The sequence below is a fragment of the Equus quagga genome, chromosome 4, assembly GCF_021613505.1.
Source record: "Equus quagga isolate Etosha38 chromosome 4, UCLA_HA_Equagga_1.0, whole genome shotgun sequence".
Classification (NCBI taxonomy): Eukaryota; Metazoa; Chordata; class Mammalia; order Perissodactyla; family Equidae; genus Equus; species Equus quagga.
The window spans coordinates 139,656,508-139,678,623 of record NC_060270.1 but is presented as its reverse complement, the minus strand read 5'-3'; the positions used below and the strand labels follow the sequence as shown (position 1 = coordinate 139,678,623).

The 22,116-nt window shown below is 39.7% G+C and overlaps 1 protein-coding gene across 4 annotated transcripts in view; it reads right to left on the bottom strand.

Annotated features, from left to right (window-relative positions):
* The window catches only part of PARD3B (par-3 family cell polarity regulator beta), a 915,243-nt gene that overhangs the window by 166,724 nt on the left and 726,403 nt on the right, over positions 1-22,116 (bottom strand). For all 4 annotated transcript variants that reach the window (XM_046658143.1, XM_046658144.1, XM_046658145.1 and 1 more), the window contains one exon: positions 14,184-14,300. In XM_046658143.1, the coding sequence (XP_046514099.1) occupies positions 14,184-14,300 (117 nt within the window). The remainder of the gene's footprint in view (positions 1-14,183; positions 14,301-22,116) is intronic.

Here is a 22,116-nt window from a genome sequence, read left to right as displayed (position 1 = left end):
CAATTTTCCCTTCTTAATTGGCATGCTTTTAGTCAAATGTGTTGCTCTCTCCTGCTTAAAAGCTAAATCTCCAAGCATATCTTTGATAACTTAAATTTCCATCTTGGTTCACACACCATATTGGTTTATTATGTCACAATTTTTTTTTTATTCTTTTGAACTTCAGTGGAGCCAAGCTTATGTGATCTACTAGTGTGAACCGCGGTAACTGATATCTGCAGGAGGTTATTTCAGATTGATCAATGAGGGTTGCATGACTAGCTCCAGTAGAGGATATTTATTTCCTCTGAATATTTTTCATTTGGTGATATGAATTGGTCACTGAAATTAGGCATTCATTTTTATCTAAAGTCATATACATATTTGAGGCATGGAATATCTTAGCATAATGTCAGTTTTCTTGGCATTGAATTTTTGTTTGCTGGCGAAAAGAAGAATTATGCTTCCTCAAGAACTGACTGCCCATTTCTTAACATTCTGTAAAACGTTCTGGTTTCACTTAATACCTTTCTCTCTCAGGCCTTACTTGTCCAGCTTTTGAAATTGGCAAGGTAAGTCTACAATTATTGGGGATAGAACTGATTGTTAAAAACTAGAAAAATTACTACACCAAGTTTTTAACCCGCTGTGTAAAAAAATACAGGAACATATTCAATTTGGGTTTAATAATATCAAAAGCAGCCAACTATAAGACTAAAGCATTTTGTTAAAGCTATGATCTTGTTTTTTCCAAAGTGGAATATTTAATGGTCATTGCAGAATTTTTTTCAATATGCATTCATTTATGTGACTGTTACAAAATGCAGCTCTGAAATTTAAAAGTCCAACTAGTAAATTATCCTCTTTTGACTTTCTTATTCATCCACTATAACCAGTTTAAAAACATATGAATTACTCTATGCATTTTCTTGACTCAGTGATTTTTAAACAAAGTCAACCTCTAAAATATCCTTTGATGCTCATTCAGCTAAAACGTTATACTTTTTTGCAAAGACACATTATTTGATCTGAAAATATCTTTAAGTGCCTGGAATACATATTTTTTAGCACTTGAAACTTTCTCTAGCTTTCACAGCTTCTATTAGACACTGTGAAACATTTTAGGATTATTGAACAAATATCAATTATGTCTATGTTCTCGGTGTCAATCTGAATTGGAAATGTGCCATCTTTTACATCTTCACTAATAGAATTTTTAATTAGCTGTTGATACTGTCAATAATAGAGTTCACTATTATTTTAAAAAATGATTTGTCTAAGCAACTCCTTATCTACTCATTTGTTTTTTATTTTTTAAAACTGGTGCTTATTATTATAATCAGGGTAATTTTTAAGCAGAATGCTATACTTTAACAAACAAGAATTTTAGGCAATACATTTTAATATATAGTTCCTAATTATTTTCCCATTGTTTATTAGGAGTTCCTCAATTTTTAAAATTACTTAGGTAACATTTTAAATCTGACATTATTTTACACTTTTAAGTCAACCAGGACTTTACTAAATATCTTTTCTCTACTGAGATGTAAGGAATTGAAGCAAGCAGAAGTTACAATCTATGCCTCAAGAAAATTAGGCTCTAGACAAGAAGGAAAGACATGAAATTGCAGGAGAGTGAATAATAAGAAATTATCTCATAAGGTAAAGACTCTAATTTAATGGTGATGTGGACTTCTTGTTGTGGACCAGGACTCTAGTAACATTGCCTCCCCGAGAGCAGCTCCGTGGCATCTGGGATATTACAAATGGCTGTTGCCACTTTTCACGATGCCCTACTTCCATTACATGTTCTCATGCTTGCCCCCTGAAATGCAATCTCACTGTGAATTCTGATTGAAACGGCTCAACATTCAGCACAAAAAAGATCCTCCTCTGATGGAGAATAAGCCAAGGACAGTGTGCCTCATCTATAGTCAAATTCAGTTTTCCCTAAAGAGGCAAATCTTCCATTTTAAAAGGTTGAAGTGAATGGTACTTAAAAATAATTTCAACTGGTTAAATTTAAGCCAATGGAAAAGGATGTGAGCAAAAGCCATCCCCCACCGCCCCCCCCCCCATCCTAAAAACAAACCTGTCTAGGCTCATGGCATTTCCATTTGTTTGTGAAATGGATGCACTTCATTCACTGTAAAGTCTTGTCTCCCAGGATCTGGTTCAGTGATAGAGAAACAGGTGTCGATGGTTCTGATGGGCTGGCCTCTGTGCGTCAACCATCCATTGCAACTATTCTTTTCCCAGTTACAAATGACCTCATGCTTCTTGATACCATTTCATAGCCCAGGGGAAAGTCTTATTTCTCTGAATTATATAGCTTTGACAACCATGGATTTAGCCTATTCTGCCTCTTAGTTCCATTCTAGCAATTATTCACTTCAAAAATAAAATTAAAATCAGTGCAGTTTTATATCTGTTCATTCATTCATTCATCCATTATTCAACAACTGCTTACTGAGTGCTCACTCTGTGAAACATAATGTATTAGATGCTAAGAGAAAGAGAAAAATGATTATGATGTGGTCCTCGCCTCAAGAAAATTACAGGCTAGTAAGGGAAAGCCATGTGTGTAATGACAAACATCTACAATTCCATGCAGCAACATCACAACAATAATAATAACAACGTGTGTGTACTGTGCACCAAGCACTGCTCTAGGTGCTTTAAGGAGTCCATCTTATGTAAATTTCACAGGAACTCTGAAGGCTAGATATTATTTCTTTTTTTTCATTTTTTATTTTCCAAATGAGGAAGCTGAGGCTGAGAAGATTTCAGCAAAATATGCACGATCACACAGCTAGAGCAGAGAAGAGTCAGGCTTTGAGTCCAATGCTATTTGATGCTGACGCTCATTCTCTTTCAAATAAAGACTGTCTCTAAGGAAAATGGTGAGATCATCGCTGACTGAACATCTCTCTGCCTGGCACCATTCTGAAGGCTTCACCTCAGTGTCCCACTTGATCCTTACAATGATATTAGGATGCTACAATGGCTATATAACACAACCATCCTAGGATAGTTATATACCCATACTGCAGTTAAAGAAACTGAAGCTTAGGAAAATTAAGTGACTTGACCCACATTATTTAGTGGAAGAATTTTCTCCAACTTAGGCAGTATGAGAAGGTATAAGAGAAGAAGTGACATTTCACTGAATTTCCAATGATTTGGACCAACTGAGGCAGGAGGAGGGCATTCCAGGAAGGGAGATGTTATTCAGAATGGCACAGAGATTGGCAGGGGCTATGGTGACCTCAGGAAAAGTGAAAATTCCAGACTGGCTGGGGATACGTGTCCTCTTGGCCAGGGCTGGAAGTTATGACTGGAAGGCTGGGCTACAGTCACACACACTCAGCCAAGGAGTTTGGACGGTATGCAGCAGGCAGTAGACAGCCACTGAAAGATTTGGAGAGAGGAATGACTTTGATCAAAGCTATTGTTACTGATCCACTCTTCTCCAACCTGTCACACTTAACAGTCTCTGCTTCAAGAAACTATGATTTCATAAATTACTATTTACATATGTTCCTCCAAGAACAGGAATACTTACAGCTTCCATCTCAATGGCCAATTGTTATTACTGTTGTGTGTGTGTGTGTTTTTTTTTAAGACCCTTCAAAGCGACCTCTTGGAAAAGCAGACTTGTGCCATAGCCCAAACCTCATCAACCTCTTTAACTCTCAATACTGAAATCAAACAAAGGACACAGAGCAGAAGGAGGCAGGAGTTTGAGCCTGGGAAAGGGGTCAGGTTCCTCTGGAGATAGATCTGAAGTCAACTCAGATGCCCTGTAAAGTCGTTAGGTAATTAAACTACAGGGCAAAAGACGGGCAGGTGGGAGAGAGCCAAAGGGAAGAAGAGGTCACGTGCATTCCATTTCTACCGAAGACTGGATTTGAACTATTAGCAGACCAGAGTGAGCCCCCCTAATGTAACACATATAACAGAAATGCAAATGTGAGGATTCTGTGAATTTAATGGCCATGGTTACAAGTGTTTCCTGCAGTTATGCCCCCCGTGGACTTGGAGAAGCGGCAGTAACCCATGCCATTCCCTCCTCCCTGAATTTGTTTCCATGGCTGCCAAGCACCGGTTGCAGCCAGCACTCCTCTGCTAGTGCACTGCCATCTCATGCCAAGCCCACGATGCTTGAGGAGCAACTTCCAACGGGGTATCAATAAGAAATGAGGAGAAGCTTCTTGAATGGAAGTATCTGGCAGGACTCCCAGCTGGGCAGAGTCTGCATTCAAGTTGGCCTTCATCACGATAGTATCCAACTCAGCAACTTTCACAGATGGTGTGTCTCAGAGCATTCTGGGCTCCAAAGGCTATAGGATGGATTATCTGGGGTCTTCAGTCCCCAGGGCTGGTCAGCAAATAACCCTGAGCACCTGGAGTGAACCAGGTGCTTCATAAATGTACTTTTCACAGCAGTCTGGGAGACAGATTCTCATCTCATAGATGAGGACACAGAGGCTCCAGGCAGTTAAGCACCTTGACAGCGTGCTCAGGCGGAGTCAGGTCTTCAGCCAGGTCCAACCCACTCTGGGGTCTTGTAACCTTTCCACTTGGCCACACGCCTCCCCTGGACCACCACCTAGGCCACTGGGTCCCAAACATAGCTGTAAACAACAGTTACCTGGGAAATAGCTTTAAAATGCACATCCTCAGCCTCAACTGCAGATGCACTTAATATTGATAGAATATTTCTGTCTATATCTATCTTATCTAACTATCTATTCATTTAAAACAGGGTTTCTCAGCCTTGGCACAACTGATATTTGGGACCTGGTAATTCATCCTTGTAGGGGGCTATCCAAAGTGTTGTAGGAGGGTGAGAAATACCCTGTTCTATACCTACTAGATTTCAGCAGCACCTCCCTCCTAGCGTGACAAATAAAACTATCTTCAGACCTTGTCCAATGCCCCCTGGGAGAATATCATTCTCAGTTGAAAACACTGGTATAAAAAACTGCCCAGGAAATTTGGAAAAAACACACTCAAAGTTTGAGGTTTGCAAATCACAGGCCTACATTAGGATTTCTACATAAAGGACATGAGGAGGGAAAATGCAGGTTCTGGAGACAATAGGTTGAATATCCTTTCAACTTGCAGAATTTGCCAACCTATGCGAAAAATAATCTTGGCCTCCAGAGTGGATGTGTCGTCGTGGAAGCTTTCCAAAACACGACACAACATAGCATACGTCCAAATAAGAAAGGAAGATGAGACGCTTTAGAAATTGTAGAAAATACTATTTGACTTATGGAAGTTTGATTTGTCAATGTTTTTCAGAGCACTTCTAGCAAATTAAGTTTACTTGTGCACTGCCCAGCCCCAAACGAGTCCACAGTAAATATTCTGGATTCCCTTAACTTTTATTTATTCCAATTTTTTTCTCCAAAGGAACTTAGCATTTAAAGAGCATTTTATCCAAACACAATGTATAAACCTGAGGCCTTAAAGGATTATTGTTACCATTTCATTTCATGGTAATAAAAAGAGAGACTTTAAGAATACATCCTCAAAAGTGGCTTATCCAAAGGCACGAGAACAATGGGTAAAGGGGGTATAGGACTGTCATTCCTAAATTCTGATCACCAAATGGCCTTCTACCTGGTTATAATTGCCCAAAGCTTTCACAGGAAATGCTCTTCTCAAATTCTGCCACTGTTACAATGTAATCGCCACTGAACCAAACACAGCTGTATCTCTGATGGGTTCACAATCCAGAGAATTATCAAAGCTTGTTTATTATGTTAATATATTTTTATGTATACTGTATCTTAAAACCAAATATCTAAATCAACAGAATTTAGAACTTCTTTCCAAATTTTTATCAGATCAGATATTCTAAACATTTCTGTGGAATCGCTCAGGGTAGTTTAGTATAATTCCTTTTCAGAATGTATTTCAACAGCACTTCCATTGAATACAGTAATATAATACGTCACTCCAGGGTATTTGAATATAAGAGTATCCTTACAAACACTTTTTAAAGAGCTGGTGTACTTTAATCTTAGAAGTTTGTCTAAATGACTATTGGAAAGCATGCCAGTCAAGTGATTCATTTTATGTATTAATCCAGCTCAGCTGACAAGCAGTTGCTAATACAGCACTTCTAACATTGATTCGAGCTCCATAAAGGGATTTTGGCTCATAAAAAATGCTGGCATGGCATTAGGATGTAGGTGTTCTCATCTCTTGTCTATAGGAATACGGTAATGTGCCAAATTTGATTGGTGACCACAAGCACTTCTGAGAAGATAGGTGTTATGAAGATCACATAAAGGTACAGACAGTAAAGCCACCTGCAGCCCTGTGTCTCACTCTCTCATCCCCTAAATAAGACGCAAACCTTGAAAGATGGCCCCTGAAGGCGGCGGGGTGTTTGAGCCACTGCCCTGTGTTTGTGCTCTCCCTCTCTGTTTTTAATTCTTCTTCTAGCAAAGGAGGCTATCCCGACCCTAACACAACATCGATAGTAATTACTGGGATATGGCAAATCTTTTCTCATTCACTGAGATGGTTAGTACTATGAAAAACAGAAATCTGATAGCTTCTTTCTGGCAGCATAAAATGAGAACACCATCTTGTCCTGAGAAACACTATCTAGTAATATTTTTCATAACTTCCATGAAGTGATGATCTAATAAGAATCTAAAAGTAATTAACTGGATCTCTTTTAGCCAACCAAAGCCTTATCCAAATACAGATTCTTATCAGGATTCTAAGGGAGCCATAAATTGGGGTATTTTGAAAAACTGGGATCTAATCCAGTCCATGATCTGATCTGGATTCAGTGGTAATAATAAATTGGGACTATTAAAACCGGGAATCATTCCAACATTTTATTTTGCCCACACCACAGGATCTAGCAAATTCTACTGCAAAAGACAAGGCTATTCAGTGAGGAGTGAAATCATGCTGAATTAATCATCTGTGTGTAATCATGCCAAAACAGGGTGTTTGCAACAGTTTAAATAGTGCCAAAGTTTAAGTTCAGTAAATAATTAATTATAGAGAGTCTCTTGGCAAATTAAAGAAATCAACTTTCTGGTTTCTTTAATAAAATACGCACTCTTTTTAGGATACAATAATGAGAAAACTCTATCAATTCATTTGCAGCTTTATGTATGTAGGAGAGCAATACTTACATAGGTTATAGCCAAAATATTTATTCAGAATATACTGTCCTTTTCTTTCTTAGAATATAATAAGCATCTTCAATTTTCAGTATGAACAAATGTTGGATAAACTCTAGCCTTATTCTGGTTTTCATTTCAATTTCCAGTAACATAAAAATCTCCCATAATTAAATAAAATGCTGAGAGGCTGGGAATAGCTTTTCACCCTCTTGTATTTTCAAACTCTATAAATGGTTTCTGAATGTTTTTATTTCTCTAAGATGCATTTCGTTTATGTGGGGAACTTGCAGCTGCATAATTAAATCTTGGTTTGCCAAATATCAAAAACACATGTATTGATTTAAACTAAGGGAACAGGCCACAAGCAGCTCAGCTGATAAGGCCAGGGAGGAGCCAGGGCAGTTCTTGGAAGGCTTCCTGAAGGAAAGGAAACTAAGAACTTTGAATTCAGACACTGAAACCGATGAACTTTCCTAAATCTTCGCCTCACTCTCACTTACGCATTCCGTTCAGGCCAGTTGTTGAAAACAAGAGCCATATGTGCTCAGACTTCTCAATGCTGGAGCTGGAGAGCTCACTCTTTCCCCCTCATCTCCCCATTTATCTACTAAGATTCTACTAAGATCTACAAAAACAACGTTTCACTAACACAGTAAATGAGCTCCCTTGCAAAATAAACTCTGACATCGTATAAGAGTAATTGAAGATCTTAGAGTGCAAACTCTTATGTTATTAAACTCTTCCCCCTAGCTTTAGTAAGAAGTTTCATTTAGTGAAATTTTATTTCACCGTCAGTAATACGGGACTTTAATGAAAGACAGCCTTTGGTGTCAACGGAGATTTTTTCCCCCAGTACAATAATCCTAAATAAATGAAGGGAACATATTTTCCTTTAACCAATCTCCACCTGACTTTCGAGTAGGTATTAATACAAGTGCGACACGCATGTAGTTAGGTACTTTATAGGTTCAAGAACCTGGTTAAAACTTGGCAGAAGGTTATGAATTTACCTTAAAGTCTTAGAATTAAACGACAAAAAATGTTTACTGACTTGTTAAGACAATCTCTTGCTTTCAGCTTACCATACTAATTTATATAGTCCGAATGTTTGGAAATGCTAATTTAATTTAGCTTGGTAAAAAATTCTAGGAGAAATCATCTTTGAATATAACACTGGGTTCATCCTAGCCATGGATATAGTCACTGGAACTAATGTTTTATTACGGCCGATCTCACTGAAGCATGAACAAAATGATGAGTTTATTTAAAATAGGGCTTTGCTGCAATGGACTGTTTGACTCGTGCCAGGAGAGGACACATGATCAGCTCAGGAGATCAAATATGAGACTAAGGAAGTCCTAGAACACAATTCTGAGCAAGAAACTTGGGCTTATACACTCAGATAAGAATAGTGCACACACTACCGAGAGCGAACGCCACAGCAAGTCCAAAGAAAGGCCTGTCTCGGAAATTCAAAGTAAACGCTTCTGGACTCGGATATTTATATATTTCTCTGACCCTAAGATCTGAGGAAGACTGTAGAGATCAGCTTAGGACAAACGCAGCATCAATAATACACATGATGATCTTAGATAGTACGTAGCTTAACATACTTTAACTTATGCAGTTTTTCATTTACGTAATATTTTTATTTGAATATACATAACTATAAATAAGACAGTGAAGGTACTAAACCAGTGACTGAAGTTTATGAACCTCTGATCTAGTTCAATACTTTCCTGATCACTAATCCTTTCTCAATGTAATCTTCAGTCTCTCATTAGACATTTCCATTGTCAACGAACTCACTGTCTCATGAGGCACTCTAATTGTTGTGTTTTCCCTTCTATTAAGCTGAAGGCTGCATCTCTCAAAATAATTCCCCATATCTATCCAAAGAACTTGAAATCAGCAATTCAAAGAGACCTGTGTGCCCCTATGTTCATTGCAGCCTTATTCAATAGCCAAGATGTGGAAGCAACCTAAGTGCTAATTGACTGACGACTGGATAAAGAAGATATGGTATATATATATGATGGAATACTACTCAGCAATAAAAAAGGATAAAATAGTCCCATTCACAACAACATGGATGGACCTTGAGGATATTATGTTAAGCGAAATAAGCCAGATAGAGAAAGACAATCTCTGTATGACTCCACTCATATGTGGAAGATAAACAAACATGTGGACAAAGAAAACAGATTAGTGGTTACCAGGGGAAAGGGGGGTTGGGGGTGGACACAAAGGGTAAAGTGGTGCACCTACAATATGACCGGCAAATAAGAGTGTACAACTGAAATCTCACAAGGTTGTAAACTATCATACCCTCAATAAAAAATTCCCCACTAATATCCTCAAGAAAATAAATGAATGGATGAATAAACAGAGAGAGAGAGAGAGAAGAGAGTGGATGCTATACAATACATCTACCTCCTCCTCTACGTGAAAGTTCTTCAATCAAGTAAAATCAACTGAGTTTTAACTCTGCAGGCTATGCATGCCCAAGTCCTTCCACATTTTTCAATGTCACGGATTTAGTGCTGCCATTCTCCGTGTGAGGGAGAGGAGCGGGATAGTCCAGGTGTGATCTGAGCAGTGTGAAATAGGAATTATTGTTGCTTCCTTTGTTTAGTACACGAACTCCCAGTAATGTAGCCTAGGACTGGATTAAGTATTTGGCAGGTACATCCTCATGTTGACTCATGCGAAACTCACCCTCAACTAAAACCATCAGGCAAATTTCTCCTACATTTGGTATTAAGTCAAACCTTCCACATCCTGTGTTTGTGCGGTTCGTTTTTGGATTTAAAAGCAAGAGTTTACATTTATTCCTATTAAGTTCATTTAAGTTTGACTCAGCCCATTTTTCCAGATGATTCTGGCATTGGACACATTATCAACCCCTGCAGCTTCTTGGCACTTACAATCTGATCAACAGGCACCAACATTGTGCCAATGCTCAGTAGGCAAGCGTTAAAAATAAATTTTTGAGAAAAACTTTTTTCTTGCAAGCTTATATGCATGGAATATTCATTAGCAATCTTTGCGTACAGTTTCTCAAAGAGCTAATAATCCTTCTGGGGTTATGTCATCTGGAGTATATTTCTCTGTGTTATCTACAGGGTGTCACGAGACAATGCAATTCTAATGTCAAGGAGAGCACTCTTACTCTTTGTGACACCCAGGGGTTAGAACAAGGGTTTTCAACCTCCACACTCTTGACAGTTTGAGTCAAATAACTCACTGTTGGGGACAGGGACTGTCTTGTGCACAGGAGGATGTATGGCACCATTCCTGGCCTCTCCCCAGCACATGGTAGTGGCATCTCCTTCCCCACCTACCCTGGAAATTGCCACAATCAATAAATGTCTCCAGATATAGTCAAATGTTCCTTTGGGGGCAAGATTGCCCTTCCCCAGCTAAGAACCACTGTTCTAGACTCCACGTTCCTCCAATCTACTCTTGTAACTCAACCTACCTGTGATGGCCATTTCGACCTTTTCATCACTATAGTTATTAATAAGCTATTAATATGGCACCAAAACAGTTCCATATAAGAAATTAGATATGTGGATAAATTAAGACGAGATATGGAAAGCAGAAGAAAAATAATGGGAGGAATGGAGAGGGATGATCTAATCCTAAAATTTAGAGCTGAGGTTACATTAACCTTTGGGTAAAACAGCTACAAGGAAATTGAACCTTCAAACAGGAATTATATGATTTAAAAGGTAATCTGTAAGGACTTTTGTACCTGGATGCTCATCCAGGTATTACTGGGAACAACGAACAACGGAAATAGACTATACATTTGACAATAGGAAATAAATGTTATGGCATATTGATCTCACAGAAAATTAGGCAGTCCTCAAAATGATGTATTTTCAAAACATTAATGACATGGGGAAATGCTCACAACACAATACTGTGAAAAAAGTAAGATATTGTATATACAGTATGAATATCAAGTTTTCGAAGGAAATATATACATAGTAAAAGGATCATAAAGGTATTAATAGTGTTATGGAATTATGTTGGAACTATGCATGATTTTAACAGTCTTCTTCATACTTTCTTATGTTTCCAAAATTTTCTTAATGACCTTACTGTTTTTGTAAGTTCTATGTGCATGAGATGGGGAGAGTGTGGGGGGAAAGGATCCATTTTCCCTCAGGTAAGTGAGCAGTAGCAGAGATTTCTCTTCTATTTGCAAAACATTGTGCCAGTAAGGTAGGACACTTCAGAGAGGGTGCATGAGAAAGATGACAATATTTTTAGACTAGGTTATTCAATCTTCTTGGGGAAAAAAATCTATCATTTTTCATAGAATAAGAATAGTTGACTCTAATTTTCCAGCCAAATCCTGTCCTTCCAAGGCTGTGGTTCTCAGAGTTTAGAATTGCTGAAAAAGCCCGGTGGGCTTACCTATGAAACATGGATTCCTGGGCTCCAACCTCCAAATTCTGATTCTGCAAATCTGGCGTGGGACTCAGGAGTCTTCATTTTTAACACACTCCCAAGTGATTCATTCTGATGCAGGTGGTCCATGGACCACACTTTCACTGTGTGGATTTGGATGAGTATTTTTTTTTTTTGCCTTTATTTTTGATCATTTCTTCCTGGTTATGCACTAAATAGAGCTGGTATGGACTCACAGGGGTGTGTTGATAAACTGGCTCTTTGAAAGAAACAAATCCAACTTATCACATTTGCCAGTTTCTGAGGCATAAATAATCCCACCATGATCAATTTCAAACTACCAGTGGTTTAACGATCAGCTCACGAAATTCTTCAAAGCTTCATATTTGTCTCTCACCAGCTGGTACAAGCTGGCTTCAGCCCTCTACAGTATACATTTTATTGAAGTGCTTTCCAATCTTTGAAAAACGGATACGTTAATGACAACCTAGCATATCTATGACAGCTAGGATGAAACGAGCAAGCAATAGGAAGGCCTGAATCATCTTAAGGTAACAAATTCCAAATGTATTACAAAAAAAGGACAACTTTGTGAACTTTTACATGCTATTTCTTATTTTATTCTATTTTTTTCCATGGCCGTGCCATGAAGAGTGATATACTCGCTGAGTTCTTTAAGAGTTGTGAATTGGTTTCCTATGGATGATGGAGAGCCAAGAAACGGGACCCTGGGGTTGGGAGAAATGCCAAATGTTCAGCCTCCACCTTCGTCTTCCCTGGCCCTCAGCCCCTGAGCTGTTGAAATGCCCTTGGTCATTAATCCTACAGCACCCAACCAGAAAATCAACGACTCCCGCTTCTTCCCCTCGCACACGACTGAGAAAATGTTGTCTCTAGGAAACCCGTATCAGATGTGTTTTACGTGTTCATGTGTGAGAAGTGACCTAAATGGAGGCTAACAGTACAGTTCTTTCAATATTTTGACCAGACGTATTTTAAGAAAATTGGACCTGAAGCCTACACAGCCAGCGGAGGCGAATTTACAGCCCTGCTTTTAAGGACAAAACTCCCTCAGGCACCTGCTTCCTAAAGGCAAAACCAGAAAGGAAATGAACTCCTGCTCAAAGACAACCCAACTTATTTTATGAGTTATCAATTTTCTAGCTGGCACACCATTCCCTAGCTACTAAGATGCCCCCCTTCCCCCAATCCTAGGCAAGTATTGAGCTACAAAAAATGTGAAGTCTGCATTCTTGCAAACAGCTCTGTTTCCTGAAGATGAGGCAAGGATGTGGAGCCTCAGTAAGAGAAGTCAGGGGAGCAGCAAGGATTGATGGTGTGGACGCGCCACGTGAGGTCTTTGTCAATACGTGCACTAAGATCGCAGCCCGAGTTCCATCTTACGTTATGGGATTCCTGAATCTTGGGCTATGACGGAGGATTCACCATTCCCGCCTTGGGGCAGCTCCATCAGGTGCACAGGCAGCAACAGTGGAGAGCACCCGATTTCCTTCGAACAGCTCCACCAACCCTGGGACCGAGCTTGTCAGCCTCTCAGAAATGAGAAAGGACTAAATAGGCTTTTTCCCTCACTATTGATAAAGTCAGCCTTCTCAACCGGAATAGATCACAAAATAGGGGTCAAAGGTTAACGGTAGATGCTCAGCCTGCTCTGTCCTAGAAATCACCAAGAATAAGCATGATTTTCTTAGCACAGATACCAAAGTATTAAAACACGGGCGAAAACTGACTCTGTGAAAGCTACAAGAACTATTGTTCCTAATAAGCAAGGGAAACTGGACAATCTGACATCATACATAATGAAGTCAGAATGGAATCCTTAAAACTATGTGCAGGCTTTGCCATAATCTCAGTCTTTCCCCAAGCTTCAAGTAGTCGTGAAGGCGAAGGATTTCCAGCAGAAATATGAATATTCAATTACATGTTTCAAAATCAGACATTTACACATCTACTTGGGATAAGTGCCAGAGTTAACATCAAAGAGATGTGAAGGACCTCTTGTCCAAACGGAACATTAAGCTCCTCAAACAGGAGAATCCAGCCCTTGCAAACCATCATCATTTCAGTAAGTGAAACCGGCCCTTTAACAGATGGGCGACGTGCTCCGCAACGTGCTGATAGCCTAATAAAAGACACTGGCTTTTTAAAAATGAAGGACATGTGCTTCTCACATTACAGTACCCAAATGGACTTAGCAGAATAAAATTAAGAAGGCACACAACAGCTTGACAAAAATTAGGAACAGACTATGGAAATTTGATCATTTTAAACATCAATATCAAAATGACCTTTTTACTTAAAAAAAAAAGACTCATTGTTTAAACCATAAGGAAATATGCAGCGACATTGTCAAAACCAGGAGTAGCATATTTTGGAATTATAAGGACTGCTAAAACAAAAACATGAAGTTAAATTTCTTCTCAAAATATAATAAAAATTCTCCAGAAAGGAAGGTTCCTTTTATATCAGGTACCTTTCCTTTCACATAAGTCAACCTCTACGCTTCTTAAAATAACATTTCTCCAGCTGGAGGGTTCAGTAACCAAATTAAACAGAGCCCCTGGCTCAGCTCGGCCGGGCCCCAGGGCTCCCGCTCACCTCGCGCGCTCCTCCCTCATTGTGTCCAGCTCCTCGTCTCTCAGGCCACCGTGCTTGCGCTGTGGAGGGTTTTTCTGCTCAGCCTTCCCGCCCTTATCCTCTTTCTTCTTACCAAATCTAGTGAAACATGAAGGAGAAGATGGTTCTTAACAATAATCATGTTCTTTTTGTGGTAAATTTAAGATATTTATGAGATGAACTCATTAAACCGTAATTCCTGATTCCAAGTAATACAAGAGTATTTTGCATAAAACAGAAGTAAAATAAGAAATTGAAAGCAGAAAAATAATACAGCTCCTGGATTCCCCTCCTTTTCCTCCCTTCCTGCCTTCTTTCCACTCAGGTGTTGATTGTGCAGCATGGACAAAATCATGTCACTAAAGAATAAAAATTCCACACCATTAATTCAGTGGAGATGATAGAACGGAAAGGTTATCATTAATACATAACTAGAAACTCACTCGCATCCTATGCAGGCCTCCAGATGGCCTCGACATCAAGGCTAGACACATGGGATTCTATCGTGATGGTGCCGCAAGGGACCCCACCCGACACCTGGTTCAAGACTCTCATTTTACAAATGAGGAACCCAAGGCTCTGAGAGGCCTTGGGCCTTGACCAAGACCACCCAATAAGCTCAAGGCAGGGCTGGGATGGAACTTGGGTCACTTCTACACTGCACTCTCCTTCATGCCACATCCCCTCTCTCCTGTAGCCCCGCTGCCTCAGTCAGCCCAGGTCAATGCACTCCAGCACTCCTCAGTGAAGGCATATTTGTGGTTAACTGAGTACAGGGGCAATTATGATACGTTACTCTTTTTCCTGCAGCTTTATTGAGATATAATTGACATGTAACATTGTGCAGGTTTAAGGTGTACAGATGTTGATTTGATACATTTATAAGTTGCAAAATGATTACCACCATAGTGTTCGCTACCATCTCCATCCCATTACATAGTTACTATTTCTTTTTCGTGGTGAGAACATTTAGGATATATTCTCTTAGCAACACTCAGGTATATGATACAGTATTATTAGCTATAATCACCATGCTGTACATCAGGTCCTCAAACTTGTTAATCTTATAACTGGAAGTTTGTACCATTTGACCAATATCTCCCCATTTTTCCCATTCCCCAACCCCCGGTAACCACCACTCTACTCTCTGTTTCTCTGACTCTGTCTGTTTTAGATTCCACATATAAGTGAGATCATACAGTATTTGTCTTTCTCTGTCTCACTTATCTCACTTAACATAATGCCCTCAAGGTCCATCCAAGCTGTTGCAAATGGCAGGATTTCTTTTTTCTCATGGCTGAATAATATTCCATTGTGTACATATGTGTGTGTGTGTATACAGGCATAAACACCCCCCACCCCACCCCCCCACCGACATCTCCTTTATCCATTCATCTGTTGATGGACACTTAGGGTGTTTCCATATTTGGGCTAGCGTGAGTAATGCTGCAATGACCACAGGAGTGCAGATATCTCTGTGACATCCTGATTTCAACTCCCTTGGAAATATACCCAGAAGTGGGATTGCCGGGTCATTTTAAATTCTTCGAGGAACCTCCATATTGTTTCCATAGTGGCTGCATCAATTTGCATTCCTACCAAGAGTGCATGAGGGTTTTCTGCAGTTATGACACTTTCAGAGAACATTGTGTTTCCTTGACACTTTTAGAAAAATAAAATTGCACATTTGAAATGAAAAAAAAGCTGCAATTAAATTGTTATTGGACACTTTCTTACAAAGTCATACATTTTTCCCAATAGATATTTTCTTCAGAAGCAATCTCCCATGCTCTTGGTATCAACACACATGAAATAAGAAAATGACTTCATGCTCTGCTAATAACTGGGAAAAAAGTCATTCAGTTATGCCTGTTCTTCAGTTAAGGTAAAGATTCTTGTCAAATCTATGGAAATTCCATTTATCCCTTTTTTCTTATTAAATAGCTGCAAATTTTACTTCTCTGTGTGTGTTTATCCATATCCTTAACTTGCTCATCCTATCTGTGTATCTATGTATCCATCCATTCATCCATCTATCCAACCTGGGGACATTTTAAAAATTATATATGCTCGAGGAGACTGCCCCCTCCCCCAACAGCCCTCACCTCTCCTCTAACCTCCCAACACAGTGAGTCAGAATCTCCTCACATGAGGACCTCGCTTATAAACTTCTAAGAACCTCCTGTCTTCTTCAGAATTTCCTAAAAATGGGTACATATTTGTTTTTTTCTGGATTGTGTTTTAATCCAAAGCAGAGGCTGTGAGTCAAGTGGCAGCTCTGAGACTCACACGTAGAAGACGTCACTGCTAATATCCATATTTCTGTTATCAGAGTCTGGACTGCATCCCGCTTTCCTCAGAAGCCTCTCTCCATCTTGACTCTTCTGCACATTTTTCAATTTATGATTTCAATTAGCAAATCCTCTTCCATGAACTTTCTCCCTCCCTACTGCCGTCTCTCCATCTGCCTCCGCTCCTACTACAATTCTTTTGCTGTATCCAGGGCAGTTTCGGGATTTTGATCTATTATTTACTAGCTTTAACTCCATCATCCCCAGCTTTTCTTTCCTTTTTTTTTTTGTCTCTTTCTCTCTTTCCTGCCCCCCTTTTTGAATCTATTCCTCTATCTCACTGAAGAAATGACCTGACAAAATAGAAGGACATCCAGTTTCAAATACAACTCAGATTTGTTGATATATTCAAGATCTCTCTCTCCCCTACAAAGCAGGAGACGTCTAAATCATGTGTGTTTCCCCAAACACACTCTTTAGCTTTTCAGACCCATGCAGGAGAGCCTTAGGGATCAACACGATTACCCTAAATTCCTTAAGTTAATACCTTAGCACATCACTTAGAGAAATAATTTTCCCTAAAAATGTCATCAACTATAGGAATATTTGGGAAAAAAAATTGTGAGGAGTGAGGGTAGAATAATGCTTCAGGAGCTGATGAAGCAAAAACGTTGCCAAAAACTCCATAGATATCAGGCTTGTTTTTTTTCCATGTTCCAAATATTTTCTTCTACATTTGGAGGTGCTGGATTTTCTGAGATGAAAGTAGTCTTGTTTTTGAAGAGTGAAACCAACCTATACCCAAGTCTGCCTTGATCTTTATCACCACAACCCATATATTGTTTCTCCTTCCTGCCGCTAAAACACCCCCCGTGTCCGGCAGCTCCAGAAGAGCTTGCTGACTGTGCTCCCATCACAGTGGAACACGTTTGATAAAGAAAAGGTTAGTTGTAAGTAAATTCTGCAAGGTACCGTCTTCTTAGCAAGAACCATCAATAATAGTCAAATTAACCAATTCCACAAATATTACAAATGTTTTGATTTAAAGTTCATATTCATTTATTAAAGTTTCCAATAAGAAGCAGAGAAATTGCTGTGAAATTTATTTCATTAGACAGAGAGAACAGTCACAAATTACCTTATTTGTAAAGTTTTGGTAGGTTCAAGAACAAAATTATAAAACAATAATCTTCAAAAGGACTCCCACATTGTTAAGATGAGGAAATCGAGACCCAGAGAAGTTAATTGCCTTTTATTTATTAAGACACTGAAGTCTTTTTTCCCGTTTTATAATCAGACAACTTAATTATCAGTGATAGTGGGTGGGTGGGTGGGGAGGGGGTTGAGAGAAAAGCATCAATTTGGTGAATTTTCCAAGCCTTTCTTCTCCTTTCCACAGTGGCCTCTTTGGGGGGCATTTCACAGCCATTCTCACTTTCACTGACATACAAAGAGGAGCAGGAGAGGTCCAGATACATTGATCCATCTCCCCATTAGCTATTTTTGTGAGAAAAGCCATACAGACCCCAAATGGCTGAAATTACTGCTTTGTACTCTAGGGTCTCAAGTATCCACTGCATACCAGGCCTCCCATTATCTACTACCCAGGAAACCTGAGAGTCGGCCATTCTGGGCTAGGTGCCTAAGGAAATTGCTTATAGGTCAGCCTTGCTTTATATAAAGGATGTTTTCCTGAGGAATTCTGTGCAAACATATGGTTCTAATCAATAAAATCTTACTTTCCATGTACCTGGGACGCCTGTTTAAAGAATCTTATGATGGATCTTTTTGTAAAGTGGAAAAATCACCTTTCAACACTCTCTTTATGTAAATTTAGATTTTCATGAATTATAAGTTTGCTTAAAACACCTGTCCCTGTTCATTTGTATAGAGAGGTTACACGAAACAGCTTCACGGAGAATTAGCTGGCTCGCTTGCTTTCTTCTTTCATTCATGCACTTGTTTTAAAAATACTTATTAGGCATCTATTCTGTGTCAGACATGGTCGTAAGCACTTGGTGTAGCTTAATAATATATTGGGATACAAAGCCAGACACCACCCTCATGGAATTACATTCTCATAGAGAAGATAGTCACCAAAGAAGAACAAGTATGTAATTGTAAGTTGTGAAAATGCTATGGAGGGTGTTAGGAGAGACAATAATAGGAAACTGATGGGTTGAAGAAGCCACCAACGAAGAAATGACATTGAAACTGAGACTGTAAGGGTGGGAGGCGGGAGCCAAGCCTCGTGGGTGGAGGAAAGAGCACATGCCGAGGACAGGAGATGGGAAAGGCAGGTGCGTTCCAAGCAGTGAAAGAAAGCCCAGTAGGTCAAGCAAGGAGAGTGGAGGAGCCACTTGCACAAGATTTGGACGGAAAGGAGGGCACACACCATGCAGAGAAGGTCTGAGAGAAGCTGATAGTTTGGTGTAAGAGAGAGGGTAGGTCATTTCTTTGTCATTCAAGGAACAGAAAAGTTAGATACGATTTAAAGAATTGGTAGAGGAGAAACAGAGGAGTAACCAAGTCATTTTAAGTGAGGTGATACAATGTGCTGTACGTGTTAATATAAAACCATCCTCGTTGCTGAAGTAAAAAGCAGCCGGAAAAAGTGGCAAAGCTGATGGGCACTTTGCCAGGAGGGTGGGTGAAAGATGGTGGCTCGGATGACTGGTGGCCACTGAGAAGAGAAGACAGTGATTTGGACATGGTGGGTCAGTGGAGAGGCATCACAAGTTCACTTTGAAACATGGCTATCTTAGGATGCCTTTGGGAAGTGCAGGTGCATGGGCCGAGGACCAGGACAACATCCCGAGGAAGTCTAACATCTAAAGGTTGCATAGAGGGGTGGGTGCGTGTGCATGTACAAAACAGACAGAAAAAGAACAGCCAGAGAGACAGACAGAAAAGTGGGAGAGTGCGGCACAAGACGCCCCAGAGAAGAGTGTTGCAAGGGGGGAGGACATGGTCAACAGATGGGGGTGCTGTTGAGACGTCCAGGGAGGTGAGGACTGAGAAGTTTCATTAGATTTGGCAATATGAAGCCATTCGTCCCCTTGGCAAGGCTCAGTGGAGTGGGGCGAGCAGAAGCCAGGTGGGAGTGATGTCAAGAGTGAATGGCAGGTAAGTGTGTGTGCGTGTGTGTGTGTGTACAACCATTTCAAGAAGTTTGGCTGATAAGGTGGTCCTGGAGGTGGGGTGGGATGTTGAAGAAGGAGGTTTCCAATTTGTTTAATACCAGAGGACTTCCGTTTACTGACAGGAAGAAACACCAGAGCGTGTAAAAGGTTGGAAATGGAGGAGAGAGGAGAATAAAGTTATTTTCTCTTTTAGTGTGGTGAATTTTACCAGTTTAATCATTTGTGAGTATAGGGTTCAGTGGCATTAAGTACATTCACATTGTTGTGCAACTATCAACTACTATCCATTTCTAGAACATTCTCATCATCCCAAACTAAAATTCTGTCCCTACTAAACAGTAACTCCCCACGTCCCCCTCCCCCAGCCCCCAGTAACTACTATTCTACTTCCTGCCTCTATGAATCTGACTCCTCTAGGCACTTCATATAAGTGGAACCATACCATATTTGTCCTTTGGTGTCTGGCTTATTTCACTTGGCCTAACGTCTTCAAGGTTCATCTATGTTGTAGCATGAATCATAATTTCCTTCTTTTTAAAGGCTGAATAATATTCCCTTGTATGCATATTCATATTTGTTTCTCTATTAACCTGCCAATAGGCATTTGGCTGTGTCCACATTTGGCTATTGTGAATAATGCTGCTATGAACATTGGTACAGGAAAACAAAGTTCTTGCTAAGGGAAGAGGACAGAGAGATGCAGCTCCTCTGGAGAGCCTGGCCTTAGGTAGATGGAGGAGACGAAGCAGCAGCTGGGAGAGGAAACTAGTTTGTTTATAGAGTTAATAAAGTGGAAGTGGAGGAGTTCCCAAGTAATTAATTTATCAGCTAATACGATGCAACATGTGTAAGAGAAATGGTTACTACCCATAAAATGAGATTTCTTGGTATAAATTTAAAAATGAAAGGAGAGAGAACACACAAAGTGGAAGAGAACCTCAAACAAGGTTATAGAAAAATACCCAAACCAGACCTCACTCATGTTGCTACTTTGCCTCGGTGGGGAGGCCCTCACAGCCATCCCAGGAAAGCAGGACTCATTAACGGTTCACTCCTCCATTCAGTCCTTCTCTGAGCAGCCACTACACGTCACATGGACTACGCACATGGAGCTGAACCCTTAAGACCACCAGTTGTCAGGTAAATACCTAACTCCTCAATTGAACTAACTCAACAAGCCCCCCGCATCCTACTGTTTTCTATGTAATAAGGATTTTAATATAATTCTTAGTAGTTATCACCTAATTTCTCAGCAAATATTTCCCTTTGTTTCTGTCTCTTTCCTTGAGTTTTCTAGATAATGATGACTTTCAAATCCTTCCCAGATCCCAGACATCTCGACAAATGATCCAGATTCACCATAGCTATCGCTCTATCTCAGGCTTTCTCTGCATCTAGTCTCTCATTTAATTCACTCCTTCATTCTGCGAAGTAGTGTCTGTCTACAATTTTCCTCCTAGATCCCATTGGGCAGTTTATGCAGCTGTTACCATCTACTCTTCTTCCACTGGGTGCTCACACTGTTTAAAAGCAATCCTGAGCAATGGCCCCTGAGGACGAAAAAGCCAGGCAAGGAAAAAGTTCAGACGCTTATTCCAGATTAGTGGTGAGCCATGGATCCAAGGAGAACTGAAAGTCTGAAGCAGGTCTCTCTCCTTCCACAGTCAGGAAGTATCTTTGGGTGTCAGTGATGCATTTGGAAAAGACTACAAGATCCAGACATCGCTAATGTTAAACTTAGAAACCTACAAAATGATGTCAGATGTGAAAATGCACAAACCTCTCAGTCATAATAGTTTCTAGACTTGGATAATGGTTCATCCTCCCTGTAACTAGCTGACTTATAAACAATACATGATATTTTCTTATCATTTTATAAATTATACAGTTTGAAACAGCTCAAGCAAAATATGGGGCAGAGAAATTCACAGACCTCTGACTACATTTCCACAGTGTATTCTAAAATTCGCCCATAAGAGCTTTCTGTTGTCTGATGTATTCTAAATTGGGTTCTGAATTAGCATATGCATATGCTGATGAAATTAACTTCCACGTATTGTAACCTTATATGGTTTTGTGCACTTCAGCTGTTGCTCCTCTCTAAAATGCACATCACAAAGGTCTTTACTTGTTTACCTCAGGTGTTTCCATTGTACTTGACAGTTAATGAATCTGATAAAAATTCAGTGAAAATGGACCAATTAGAGAGTTTTTCTCCCTTTTTTTGGTATTTAAGGCATTGTCTAGTTTTATGTTAATATTACTAAATTAGAATAATGAACAGATTTGTGTTTGTTGTAAATTAATTGATTAAAAAAATTCTGATTTTATTTTTAGCCTTCCACAGTGGGTATGAATGCCACAGCTAATACATGTCACTTTTCAGGAAGGAGTGGAATGCTGTAAAACTCAGTGTGGGGGCCAGCCCTGTGGCCGAGTGGTTAAAGCTCTACGAGCCTCCGCTTTGGCAGCCCGAGTTCG